This window comes from Salmo salar, chromosome ssa16 (assembly GCF_905237065.1).
Source record: "Salmo salar chromosome ssa16, Ssal_v3.1, whole genome shotgun sequence".
Taxonomy (NCBI): domain Eukaryota; kingdom Metazoa; phylum Chordata; class Actinopteri; order Salmoniformes; family Salmonidae; genus Salmo; species Salmo salar.
This window is the reverse complement of record NC_059457.1, coordinates 44,859,896-44,874,641: the sequence shown is the minus strand read 5'-3', so window position 1 is coordinate 44,874,641 and position 14,746 is coordinate 44,859,896. Positions and strand designations below refer to the sequence as shown.

Here is a 14,746-nt window from a genome sequence, read left to right as displayed (position 1 = left end):
AAGACATTAAGCTGGATACGAATACATATATTCAGTGTCATGGGAGAAGCCAGTGTGCAATATTCCTTGGGTGTGGCCCTACTTGTGGAGCATTCAATGGATGGGGATTGTGAAATTTCTCTGGAGTTCTCTGCTACCATGGCAAGTCAAAAACAATCAAAGTAAACTACACTAATGAGTCCAAAATCACAACTTATGGGTCGTGTTTTAAGAAGTGTTTGCACTAGTGCAAAAATCAAACAAAGAAAGGTTATATAACTTAAAAGGTATGTCCTGGTTTGAGCTGTACTTAAGGTATTTTGTTCCATCCTGAAGATAATGCTTCCAAACTGTACTGGTGAAAAACCTTTCTAAACCTAGCCCTGAGTGTATGTGCTACTTTCCTGCAGGAGTTTGACGATGGCCTTTAAGTTTCTCTTTTATGGGAATATCTGTAAAATGAGTGTGTGTGACCTGTTGAGAATGTACTGTTGTGTACGGTCATCTCACCTGACTCCGATCAGAATGGAGATGCACATGGAGCAGATGGGGTCAGCGATCATCAGGTCATACTTCTGCATCAGGATGGCTGAGATGATCACTCCAACGCTGCCCAGAGTGTCGGCTACAATATGTAAAAACACTCCTGCAAAACAACATTGGTCGTCATAAGTATTTCATATCATCCTTATCTACAAATAAGTCCCGCAAGCAATACTGGGCAGAAGTAAATAAATAAAAATACATCCTTTTTAACATTCATGCTCAACGCATAAGTATTCTGACTTTGGAAATCAAGCTACTGTGTCAGTTACAACTGAAGTTTTTTTTAACCCAGTTGAGCAGGAGGTTGGTTTGGACTGTATGTAAGGCGCAGCTCTGACACTGGACTCACTTCCACTGACATTATCATGTATGTCACAGTGTTCCCATGGGCTTATGCATTGCTCCGCTCTCCTTGAGAGCAAGCTACAACTTCCCTCCACAGCCCCAAGGTCAAAAGGTTATACAACTCTAATTTCCCCACAACACAGCCTTTTGTTTAGTCCTTTCATATTCACGTCGATTGAAACATTACATGAATGGCATTACTGTTGGAGATCGGCTGGGGTTAGCCTTCAGAAGTTGAGATATAGGCGGCAGGTAGCCTAGCGGTTAGAGCGTTGGGCATGGAACCGAAAGGTTGCTGGTTTGAATACCTGAGCCGACAAGGTAAAGAAATCTGTCGATGTGCCCTTGAGCAAGGCACTTAACCCTAATTTGCTCCAGGGTCGCTGTACTACTATTACTACACATTTCACTGCACCTATTCGGTGTGGAGAATAAAAACAATTATGTTTAAAGGCTAAGACAGTGAAATTATATTAATTGATGCACAAGAAAAGTTTTAGCCTCAAAACCTTTTCCAGGTGTTTTAAAGGGGCACTTCAACCACAAACTATAAATTGCTACTGTGCCTATAACTTTGATTTGGGGCATTTTCTGAAGCCCAATCTAGCACTGCAATTGTACAGGAGCCATAATATTACAGTGACATAGGACCTGTGATGTGGCAAGGTTTTTGATGAAAACTGAAGTTGAAAAGGAATGTTGAGGAGGAAGTCATTCTATGCCAAAAGTACCGTGCACTTTGAATATAGAAAACACAACGGCTGACAAAGAAAATATCAACCAACCTCCTGGGATAGACTAGCTTCATAACAATTCAATCCGTAGCAGAGGAAAGGTCCTCAACCAATGGCTAAACAGGGACAGGGGTTAAGTCACCTATCGCACTGTCACCCCCCTTTCTTTCTCCCATCTCCCTCCATTCTCCAGAGCTCCCTCTGCCACCCCAACTTCTGTGTGGGTCCAGTGTTTCCCCTGAGTAGGCCTCCAAAGGCCCCATTCTTTTGCTCTCTCTTAATTTCTCTCTATGCGCTGGGTGAAAGGGACAAACTGCTTTCTCTTCTCAGCCCTTTCCCATAAAAGCCTGGACAAAGCAGTTTAAAGTGACAGTGCTCCTGGACTCCTCCTCAGATGTACTTGGTGCCTTGAGTGTTCCCCACCAACGACCAGTCCCATATAATCTCACACCATTTCAAATGTTTTGGCTGCGATGTCAGAAACACAATCAAACAGATAGACATAAGGTTTTAAGTAGGCCTATGTATAAAAAGGAAGACTTCAAATCGAGACAATACATTTTTTCTCTTGAACTGGATGACAATTCATGACTACAATCTCAACACTAAATCGGCCATTACGGAGGTGACGGATGGTGGTGTAAGCAAATATTTAAAGAAAAATAAAAAAAATAAATGTGCGCAGTATACATACAGTAGGTGAACAAATTAGTCAATAGCTGGATTAGGCAAATTAGCCAAGTCATTTAAATATTCAGTACCTTGCAAAATCTGTTTGCTGGAGCCCTTGCCTGGTGTGTGCAGTTCATCTGGAATAAATAAATACAGCAGACAATTAGTATTAACTATAGAAAACAGGGCAAACAACAAATTAGATTCACAACAGCATTTCAACTGCCTGCATAGGTTCACCGAGACTTCTGTTGGGACACAATATATAATAACAACAACAAGCCATTTGGCAGACGCTTTTATCCAAAGCGACTTACAGTAATTACGTATGGGTAGCCCCGGGAATCGAACCCATAACCCTGGCAGTGCAAGCGCCATGCTCTACCAACTGAACCATACAGGACCATGACTGAAAAGGTGAGCGAAGTGCTGCCACATACACAAAGTGCCAGCTCACATGTCAAATCATGTAGTGCGAGCAAAGACTGAATTGTGGTAAAAGTGATAGACAACGGTGAGTGCACAGTCATTAATTGCACACACTGAACAGTCAGGCCTTATAAACAGCTCCCTCTTCCCAACAGTACATCTTTGAGTCCCGCTTGTAGAGCTGACAAGATTTGGAAGGTATCAGCAATGTGGTAATAGCGCCACCTAGCGCTGTAGGCAAAAAGTAATTTTCAGCTGGAGGGACACTAATTCAGTGTGTAGAGATTTAAAGTGGAAATATGCTATTCAAACAAAGCGGCCACCCCGCCACTGATTTGCTAAATAGCTGAGGTATGGGGCTGGAAAAATGTGACCACTTAAATTCATAGACAGCTATGGATGCAAGGACTGACCATCCATGGTATCAAAATTATAGCTTTAACAATATTTTGAGGCTATACAGTGTTTACAATGGGGTAAAACAAGCATATATTTGGGGTTCTGATGGGGTACGACAGTTGAACTAAGCTCATAGGCATTTATAAGTTACCCAATGATTCTTGAAGAGTGTATCATGAATTTAGCAACCCTGATTGCAAATTTAACAAGGAATGAGTAGGAATTGATTTGGGATTGGACCCCTAAATAATGCCAACACATTGAGAAGCAGAAAACCTATCTTCAATATGAATCTACATTTTTGGGAAAATGTTGCTGGTGTTTACATTTTCATTCACTGCATATTCACTCTCCTCAAACGTTTTATGCATTTACCTAAATGGAGATATAAAACATTGCAACCCACTGAAATAACTACCTATTCTGGAACAAGAGACAGTGTGAGAATTCTCACACTGCATTACAGCCATTTTGTTTTCTGTGCCAGGTGTGGTCTCACCATGGCAGTGGGGGTCATCGTGGGAGTGCCCGTGCCCATCTCCGTGGCTGTGCCCGTGCCCATCTCCGTGGCTGTGCCCGTGCCCATCTCCGTGGCTGTGCCCGTGCCCATCTCCGTGTTTGGACTCATGCCCATGCCCCCCATGGCTGTGTCCGTGACCCGTACTGCCATTGAACAAAGAGTGGCTGTGGCCATGACCTGCAGAGATAGAAGACACAGATTATTATCATTATTACTGAAAAAATATTCTTGTGCTCAAACACCTACAGCTAAATCTGTGTCAAGAGGAAAACATGTAAATCAGTTGACATTCTATTGAACATAAAGGTGAAAGAAAACACTTGGCCTTGGTGCTCTTCTATTCAGGGTGCTCCCTGCTTGAGGAACGCATTCAGCTAATTAACCTGAAAAAAGTCATACTAGAGTAAATGTCAAATCAAATTGTATGTCACATGCGCAGAAAACAACAACAGGTTGTTTTCTACTTACAAGTCCTTAACATTTATTTTTCTTAACTGCATTGTTGGTTAAGTAAAACATTTTTTAAAAACAAGGGGGTCCCGGTACAGAGTCAATGTGCGGGGGCACCGGTTAGTCGAGGTAATATGTACATGTTGGGGGGGGGGGGGGGGGGTCAATGCAAATACTCTGGGTAGCCATTTGATTAACTATTCAGCAGTCTTATGGCTTGGGAGTAGAAGCTGTTAAGAAGTCTGGCGCTCCGGTACCGCTTGTGCGTTAGCAGAAAGAACAGTCTATGACTAGGGTGGCTGGAGTCTGACAATTTTTTAGGACCTTCCTCTGACACCGCCTGGTATAGGGGTCCTGCTACCGAAGCTTGGCCCCAGTGATGTACTGGACTGCACGCACTTCCCTCTGTAGTGCCCTGTGGTCGGAGGCCGAGCAGTTGCCATACGAGGCAGTGATGCAACCTGTCAGGATGCTCTCGATGGTGCAACTGTAGAACTTTGAAGATCTGAGGACGCATGCCAAATCTTTTCCCATCTCCTGAGGGGGAATAGGGTTTGTCGTGCCCTCTTCACAACTGTCTTAGTGTGTTTGGACCATGATAGTTTGTTGGGGATGTGGACACCAAGGAACTTGAAGCTCTCAACCTGCTCCACTAGAGCATGCTCGGTCCTCCTTTTCCTGTAGTCCACAGTCATCTCCTTTGTCCTCGGAGAGACAGAAGAACGGAACCAAAGAAGGTGGAGTGAAGGTGAGCACAAGCAGGAGCTATGTTGTTTGCTAAACGGTGAATTGCAGGACATTTACATTTACGTCATTTAGCAGACGCTCTTATCCAGAGCGACTTACAGTAGTGAATGCATAAATTTCAATTCATTTCATACCAGGACGTAGGCAGGGCAAACCCATTTTGGTGACTTCTGGTATATCATCAAAATAAATCAGAAATCGCAGCACGTTTTTGGACAGCTGTTTTAACCTGATTAAGTACAATACCATTGGAAAGTAATGTTGAAAGTTACATTTATGTTCCTAAAACTTAAGTGGAAAATGATGCTGTCGCTGCTTCCTGTCGACAAGACATTTGGATAAATATCAGGTTAACGTGTCCAAATCAATAACCAATATGCAGAAACAGTGTGATGTATTGAAAATATAAACTGTACTATCTACACAGAGTTGAAGTCGGAAGTTTACATACACTTATGTTGGAGTCATTTAAACTTGTTTTTCAACCACAAATTTCTTGATAACAAACTATAGTTTTGGCAAGTCGTTTAGGACATCTACCTTGTGCATGACAAGTAATTTTTCCAACAATTGTTTACAGAACTTCAAACTCGGTGCGTCTTTCCTTGACATCATGGGAAAAATCAAAAGAAATCAGACAAGACCTCGAAAAGAATTGCAGACCTCCACAAGTCTGGTTCATCCTTGGGAGCAATTTCTAAACGCCTGAAGGTACCACGTTCATCTGTACAAACAATAGTACACAAGTGTAAACACCATGGGACCACGCTGCCGTTATACCGCTCAGGAAGGAGACGCGTTCTGTCTCCTAAAAATGAACGTACTTTGGTGCGAAAAGAGCAAATCAATCCCAGAACAGCAGCAAAGGACCTTGTGAAGATGCTGGAGGAAACAGGTACAAAAGTAACTATATCCACAGTAAAACGAGTCCTAAATCGACATAACCTGAAAGGTTGCTGAGCAAGGAAGAAGCCACTGCTCCAAAACCGCCATAAAAAAAGCCATACTACGGTTTGCAACTGCACATGGGGACAAAGATCGTATTTTTTGGAGAAATGTCCTCTGGGCTGATGAAACAAAAATAGAACTGTTTAGCCATAATGACCATCGTATGTTTGGAGGGAAAAGGAGGAGGCTTGCAAGCCAAAGAACACCATCCCAACCGTGAAGCACGGGGGTGGCAGCATCATGTTGTGGGGGTGATTTGCTGCAGGAGGGACTGGTGCACTTCACAAAATAGATGGCATCATGAGGTAGAAATATTATGTGGATATATTGAAGCAACATCTCAAGACAGCAGTCAGGAAGTTAAAGCTTGGTTGCAAATGGGTCTTCCAAATGGACAATGACCCCAAGCATACTTCCAAAGTTGTGGCAAAATGGCTTAAGGACAACAAAGTCAAGGTATTGGAGAGGCCATCACAAAATCCTATAGAAAATGTGTGGGCAGAACTGAAAAAGCATGTGCGAGCAAGGATGCCTCCAAACCTGACTCAGTTACACCAGCTCTGTCAGGAGGAATGGCCCAAGATTCATCCAACTTATTGTGGGAAGCTTGTGGAAGGCTACCCGAAACATTTGACCCAAGTTAAACCATTTAAAGGCAATGCTACCAAATACTAATTGAGTGTATGTAAACTTCCGACTTCAACTGTACATGTGCAACAATAGCAATCATATTACTTGTATTTTTTTAAACAAGCACCTTAAAACTGCACACGCACCAAATACCTGTTGTTTTGACAAGTGGCAACAAATCCCCGATATCGAAATTAGATTCCATGCTGTTCAAAATAACTAAAAAAACTAAATGGAAACTGGAGATATTTTTTTAATCACTGGGTAGAGAACAACCTGCAGAAGAGTGATGCATTTGGATTTGGGGGTCACCAAAACGGAAAGAGAAACGCAACACTTATTTGTCAATCACTCATATCGTGCAACACAGCTCAAAAACCACACGGATTGTATAAGACATTTTGAAGTGTTGCATTTTGTTTCATGTGGGTCGTAACACGGTAAGTTTGCGATTTCTTTTGTTAATCACTTCCATTAATATCACACTGAAATCAATAGAACGTGGGAAAACGTTTGTGGTGTAGCGCTGTTTGAACTAACACTGTTCAAAGGCCACAGGGAAACTTGGAATAACCTATACATGGCTGGTTAGATGACAACTTGTAAAAGGCTTATGTATATTTTGGAATGTCGGATGTTTATTTCGGGAGGCTGCCATCATGGAAAACGGAACATACAATTTTTTTCTGTTAGTTAACTTAAACGAATCACAACGCGGCATAGAATACCAACACTGACAACGGTTGACTGCTATTTAAGTGAAGGATTTGACAGTCAAATCTGTGTATTGTTGTGTGGCTAGAGACTTAACTTTTCGTGCGATTTCATTAACAAGTTTTAAGTCCTGCGCATCCCAGTGCGAGTGACAAAAATCAAATGGCACAAACCCAAAGATATTGATCTGTTTTAAGCAATCAATCTTATGTCATCGTGATGACTAAACTTTTATTCTAACATCACCAATCTGAGATAAAACGGGTAATTCCAGTAAATTTTATGGGGTGAAAATGCAACCTTGTGTAAAGTAGTAACAAACTGTCCACATTAGCAAAATTCACACAATAATTTAATATGGAAAAATAATTTAACATGTAAACTCAAACTTTTACAACAACGACATCTATTTCTCACTCATTTAGATTAAAAGAATGCTCTCGAACACAGCTGACTGTTAGCTGCATATCATGTGCTGCAGCTTCAAGTCATGTGCATGTGGTCTGACTAGTTTCCCACCAAAACTAGTTTTCCATCATACAGTATATGAGACAAGCTAATATTAGGGTGTTTGAAAAGGGTACAGGGACTGGTGACTTCAGAGTGGACAGGGGTTAGGCGGAGAGCAGAGGGTCTTGGGAAAGAGAGAGAGAGATACTTGGGAAAGAAAGAGTAGAGAGAAAGCCTAAAACATGAGCCTGGGGAGGATTTGAGTGAACAACTTGGGGGACCACCAAGTAAAGGAACCTTAGGAGAAAAATTGATGGGTGCATAAGGCAAATCACCACATGGCTCCACCCCAATACTATATGCTTTTAGACCTAGCATAGAAGCACAAGGAGGAAGGGCAGGAACTTTGAATAGAGAAATTATCAGGAAAGGCCTGACCACTTGGGAGAGTGTGATGATTAGGGGATCATGTAGTGATATGGAGGTGCAAAGTGACACTGGAGAGAGAGAGAGAGATGTTGAACCTTCATCCCCGCCGTGAGAGTGGCCGTGGCCCCCGTGCTGGAACACAAAGATGCCAACCAGGTTAACCAGCAGTCCAGCGACGGACACTGGTAGCAGGCGATCGTGATTCACGTGTGGCGGCTCCAAAGCCCTCTGTCAGAAGCAGCAGGAGACAAGACCAGTCAAACAACATCACAAGAACGTTATTCAGAATGGATCATCTTAAATAAAAAAGGTAGATACAATTGTCAATTTCAGTAAAAAAAAAAAAAAAAACATTGTCCAAACACTAGGCCCATCAAAATCAACCTGGTTTCATTATGTGATATGATGAAAATGATTGTTCTGTGACATACCTCTACACCTTCTGAGAAAATGAAGAAGGCAGTAAAGATGAGGAACAGGCCATTCACAAACCCTGCCAATACCTCTGCCCTCACATACCTGGAAAAACATAAGAATGAGAAAGACAATACACAAAGGTAAACAATAAAGTCTAATCACCTATCCAAATACCAATAGGATTTAAAACAACTGCACCACATTTGTTACATGAGTAGCAATACACACATCCAAATGTGTACTGAAGGTAGGGCTGTGACAGTCATGGAATTTTAGATGTCTTATTTGTCAGTCAAATGACCACCGTTATAGTCGTTCATGAAGCACATTTTCTCCTCTCCTCCTAACTGTCACAGAGTGTGCCCTGTTTTTGGTAAGCCATTGGGTGCATGCATTTCATGATACTAGTTTGCAACAAAACCTTGCTGAAACAAGGAGCAATGAAGTTATATCACGTTGTAGAGAGTCCATGTGCCCATGGAAATGGAAACTTCCGACTTCAGCAGTCTTCCATCAGCCGTTTGCTCCACAACACAAAATTCTAAAACTTTGTCTCCACTCCTCTCGCTTTATATCAGCTGTTATGTGAAGCAGGCTTACTTTTACTTGACTACTTTCGGGTAGAGTTTGTCGACTTAAAAATTAAGTTCACAAAAAATAAATGGTTATGACCTATTTTATTTTCATCACAGTCTTCATCCATAATCGTCGGTTACACGATTATACAATTACCGCGCCAGCCCTAAGTGAAGGTGCACATTCTGTCACAGAAAGTTTTAGTGCTCACCAGGAGGATTGGCAACCCTGGATATCAATAAAGCCATAAGATCAGAAATAATGCAGGTATGCGTATACGCTTTGAGAATGGAGACGTCACAAACGTCAATGTAAACATTAGCAGACACCTTATTAGTTTCAGACGACGTAACCTTTGTAGCTTCACTCTTCGCTAGCACTCTACATCAGGGGAGTAAAACTCCATTTGCCCCACCGACCGCATATAGTCTTAGTTGAGGTCTGGAGGGCCGCTCTTAAAAATGTGGTATATTTGTTTGTAATGGGAATATTTAAGATGAATTAAGTTAACTGAATATTAAGAGTAATTAACACAATACTTAGCATATTTATAGGTTTTCCCTTTCTGCAACACACATGATTTTCCAGTGTTCTGTTTGTGACACTGATTTGATGGTCACTAGATACTGAATGTTATGGGTTGTTCTCGTATCATTTGATAGTGATTGACGTCAGAGCTACTGAAGGAACAAGCACTGATTATTATAAACTCAGCAACAACAAAAATAAACATCCTCTCACTGTCAACTGCGTTTATTTTCAGCAAACTAACATGTGTAAATATTTGTATGAACATGACAAGATTCAACAACTGAGACATAAACTGAACAAGTTCCACAGACATGTGACTAACATAAATGGAATAATGTGTCAAAGAACAAAGGGAAGTCAAAATCAAAAGTCAGTCAGTATCTGGTGTGGCCACCAGCTGCATTAAGTACTGCAGTGCATCTCCTCCTCATGGACTGCACCAGATTTGCCAGTTCTTGCTGTGAGATGTTACCCCACTCTTCCACCAAGGCACCTGCAAGTTCCCGGACATTCCTGGAGCGAATGGCCCTAGCCCTCACCCTCCGATCCAACAGATCTCAGACGTGGTCAATGGGATTGAGATCCGGGCTCTTGGCTGGCCATGGCAGAACATTGACATTCCTGTCTTGCAGGAAATCACGCACAGAACAAGCAGTATGGCTGTTGGCATTGTCATGCTGGAGGGTCATGTCAGGTTGAGCCAGCAGGAAGGGTACCATATGAGGGAGGAGGACAGCGTTCAGATTGCCTGCAATGACAACAAGCTCAGGCCGACACACTGCCCCAGACCATGACGGACCCTCTACCGCCAAAACGATCCTGCTCCAGAGTACAGGCCTCGGTGTAAAGCTCATTCCTTCGACGATAAACACGAATCCGACCATCACCCCTGGTGAGACAAAACCGTGACTCATCAGTGAAGAGCACTTTTTGCCAGTCCTGTCTGGTCCAGCGACGGTGGGTTTGTGCCCATAGGCGACGTTGTTGCCGGTGATGTCTGGTGAGAACCTGCTTTACAACAGGCCTACAAGCCCTCAGTCCAGCCTCTCTCAGCCTATTGCCGACAGTCTGAGCACTGATGGAGGGATTGTGCGTTCCTGGTGTAACTCAGGCAGTTGTTGTTGCCATCCTGTACCTGTCCCGCAGGTGTGCTGTTCGGATGTACCGATCTTATGCAGGTGTTGTTACACATGGTCTGGCACTGCAAGGACGATCAGCTGTCCGTCTTGTCTCCCTGTAGCGCTGTCTTAGGCGTCTCACAGTACGGACATTGCAATTTATTGCCCTGGCCACATCTGCAGTCTTCATGCCTCCTTGCAGCATGCCTAAGGCAAGTTCACGCAGATGAGCAGGGACCCTGGGCATCTTTCTTTTGGTGTTTTTCAGTGTCAGTAGAAAGGCCTCTTTAGTGTCCTAAGTTTTCATAACTGTGACCGTAATTGCCTACCGTCTGTAAGCTGTTAGTGTCTTAACGACCGTTCCACAGGTGCAAGTTCATTAATTGTTTATGGTTCATTGAACCAGCATGGGAAACAGTGTTTAAACCCTTTACAATGAAGATCTGTGAAGTTATTTGGATTTTTACAAATTATCTTTGAAAGACAAGGTCCTGAAAAAGGGACGTTTCTTTTTGTACTGAGTTTAGTATTGATGACATTATAAACACTGATTCTGTAGCAGGTGGCATAGTCACAGCCTTTTGTTTTGTCTTCATACAAGCCTCTCGGGCTGATGTTTAGAGAACATTTGGTACTGTCCGATTAGAATATAAAGGCCGTTGCCAAGAGGCCTGTTAGACATTTTCTCTACTTCTGTTCTGGAGATGTCTTCCTGCTGCAACTGATCAACGACTCCGCTTCTTTTTTATTCACCAAAATGTCCTTTACATAATAGCGACGAGGATGGGATGCTAAGGTTTTTAGCCGTGTTGGTTGAAAGAAGCTTCAGAATCAGCTCTCTGGAGGGGAGTCAAACGTGAGTACTCCTCTTTTGTGGAACCTTCTGTTGTTTCTCTTACTGAGGGGTTTTCTTCCCTTGGCATCTAAAGAGTACCACGCAAGAGCCTTGTGTTGTCAATAAATAATCTTGGTTTCATTAAAGCCAACTTGGTTAATATGATACCGGTATAAAGACACTTCTGGAGCCGTACGACAGTGTAGTCTGTTGGTACGTGGTGGAAAAGCCTCTAGGAGCAACACTGAAAACATGGGAGACGGGTACGTGAGTGCTCGGTGTATCTCAATTAAAATAACTTGCAAACTCCTTTCGATACTGCTATAACAAAAGATCAAACCACCCACGGACCGTATGTTTGAAACCCCTGGTCTACATTGATTGCATACGTACCCATATGAGAAGGAGTCATTCGACCTCCACCTGGAGATCACGGAGGCTGCAAGTCCGGCTAAAAGTGCAGTGCAGTCGAAGAACATGTGAAAGGAATCTGATATCAAGCCTAAACTGAGAGCAAAAAAAAAAAATACAGTACTTAAATGAATGACTAAGTAATGGCTGATAAAACAATAATTTATTCTTGCACATATTAGTTCTAGCTAGCTATTTACTTGTCTATGGGAAGACATTAACTTTATGATAGTGACATTTGAATACTAGCCTGGGAGACCAGACAGATAATCAGCTGGTTCCAGTTAATTTGAACACATGTTGCAGAGAGGATGTCCTGGCAGAAATGAATGCACAGACGTCAAGCTAAATAGACATTTTAATACAGATTGGGGAATAACAATTAGCAAAGTAGCTCAAATATATATAGTATGTGGTGCATTCCCACTGATAGGGGCAGTGCAAGCAACGGTTTATGGCACAATGCTTAGACATACGTGGCACATCCTGAAATAAGAGTTGCGTGTTTTTCGATTTATATACGGTCAGAACTCACCTGTTACTCCATATGCCGTACGATAATTCCACAAAAGCAAAGGACAGATTCAGACAGAGAAAGAAAAACAAATTGCGTGATGTTGTATCAGATAGGATTGATCTGGAAAATAAGAAATTGCACTGAGTTAGAATCCCAGTTGATGAAAGCCGCAAGTTAGCGCGAGTTATCAACCAAGCTAGCCTTGCGCTAATCACAACAGTCGAGCGTATTGCTTTTGTATGGCAGTTTATGAATGAGAAGTAACGTTAGCTATGTCAAATATTGCATCCATTTTGCTGTAAAGCATGTTGACCGCATACAAATATTATACAACCGCCCTAGGTTAGATAACTACAACTAGATAGCTAAGTAAGTCGGAAGTAACGTTAACGTTAGCTAACTTCCAGCTGTGTTGGCTAGTTAAGACATCCATTCCGGCATCTGAAGCTAAGTTAGCTAGCCAGCTACTGTCCCCTATAAATATTTGTCTATGTAACGTTAGCTGACAACAATATCTCTCTGGTCAACCAATATAGATTGTAAAGTAGCTAGCTAATAAATCCATTATGTTTCAGGAAGCATCATTTTTTGGCATGATTTTCAGATATCTGAATTAGCATAGATTCAAAATAGCTAAATAAACATAAAAAGACAGTACAAATACAACAACTTACCTGAACCATCCTGAAATTTTGGCAAGGAGGTTGAATTTGGCTGGCTTGTACTCGTCGTCTTTTATAGATAATGGTAACATTTTAGCAGTCCCAGATTGTGGCTAGCTAGCGACTGTTGGTTTGTGCTGCAACCACCAACTCAGTTCCTTCAAGCAGGAGATGAGACATGCATCCGGTCAACAGAGGCCACTCGCGCTGCCAAACATGTTTTACTAGAAACCATACTGCCTGCCTAAAGCAAGTATGGCACAGGTCAAATACAATAATAAGGTGGATAGGTTTTGAGACATATCTAAAATAAAGCCAATGATATGTTGGTGTATGGATACAGTTGGCTATCCTACATTCAGGGGTTCTGTTCCCCATCAGATTATACTGCTACCCAGAATCCTTAATTGTAATAGAATGCTATGCTGCTCCCCATCATATAGTTATCGTTCATTTGCAGTGATGGGATAAGACTGTAACTATCAATTGGATATCACGAAATTGGGGAGAAAAAGGGGTAAACACTTTAAAATAAATGTATTATTTTGTTGAATAAATCAGAAATTACTGTGCAACACAGGGTAAACACATTTGTAATTACTTTTTGTAATGATATTGCATTTGTAAGCACTATTGTGCAATCAGGGTAATGTAGCCTACTCAGGGTGAAGAACTGTAGGCTGAATTGATCTGAGACAGTATCTGATGTGATGGTTAATATGAATGAAAAACAACATGCTCATGGAAGCTTATAATTCACATTTCCCAAATAAAGTCTAAAATGGAACAAAGTTTACTTGAGTTCCTCATTTAACAACCTAGTATTAAGGTTGACAAAATTCAGTTTTCCATTATAGGAAAAACATAGGCTACCCTATGTAATTTTTTTTCATATAATAGAAAACTTGTGTTTGTCAACTTTTATGATCAGAAATGTATTGAAATTAAGCCCTCAATAATGTAATGCAATTTTGTTCAACTTTAGGCCGAGTTTGCTAAAAGAAAGGTACAACATGCAATATGAAGAATGTACCAATGTATTTATCTTTTTGACCACTAGATACCCCCCAAGCTCTGGATAAGCAAGCTAGACCCCATTGCTGGTGATGGCATGAAATCTATATTGCTGTTTAGGCTGTTGAATAAAAGAGACTGACAAAAAGTAGAGCCAATATATTTAGAAAACATAAGACTGGCTATACATTGGACCGCAAACACTACAAAACATTGATTCTTCCACTGTGAGAATAGTGCTGCAAGTGCATCCATATAGGCACTCATTTCCTGCTCTTCTTGATTTCATTATAAAAGAATAATGCATGAATCCCAGTGAGGATACTACATTAGGGCAACCAGGGAGTGCTGGGAAATAACCTTCATCTATCAGGAATCAAGGTAAGACCCAAGTGCCGACTGTGTGAAGTAACAATGTTTATTGTAACCACAGGGGCAGGCAAATGACAGGTCAAGGCAGGCAGGGATCGATAATCCAGAGCAGAGGCCAAGGTACAGGACGACAGGCATAGGTCGGTAATCCAGAGGTGGAGGAAAGGTACAGGACGGCAGGCAGGCGGGTACAGGGTCAGAACTGGCAAAAGTCAAAAACCAGGAGAACGAGAACCGCGCGACTAGGGAAAACCAGGCGCTGAGACAAACCACTGGTAGGCTTGAACAAAGAAGATGAACT

The 14,746-nt window shown here is 41.9% G+C and overlaps 1 protein-coding gene across 1 annotated transcript in view; it reads right to left on the bottom strand.

Annotated features, from left to right (window-relative positions):
* Positions 1-13,371, bottom strand: part of LOC100195443 (zinc transporter 7) — a 39,838-nt gene extending 26,467 nt beyond the window's left edge. The window contains exons 1-8 of the mRNA XM_014149426.2: positions 13,072-13,371; positions 12,416-12,517; positions 11,863-11,976; positions 8,424-8,511; positions 8,088-8,220; positions 3,604-3,801; positions 2,366-2,413; positions 490-625 (exon numbers count right to left, since the gene is read on the bottom strand). Coding sequence (XP_014004901.1) covers positions 490-625; positions 2,366-2,413; positions 3,604-3,801; positions 8,088-8,220; positions 8,424-8,511; positions 11,863-11,976; positions 12,416-12,517; positions 13,072-13,151 — 899 coding nt within the window. The 5' untranslated portion in view covers positions 13,152-13,371. The remainder of the gene's footprint in view (positions 1-489; positions 626-2,365; positions 2,414-3,603; positions 3,802-8,087; positions 8,221-8,423; positions 8,512-11,862; positions 11,977-12,415; positions 12,518-13,071) is intronic.
* Between the last annotated feature and the right edge of the window lie 1,375 nt (positions 13,372-14,746).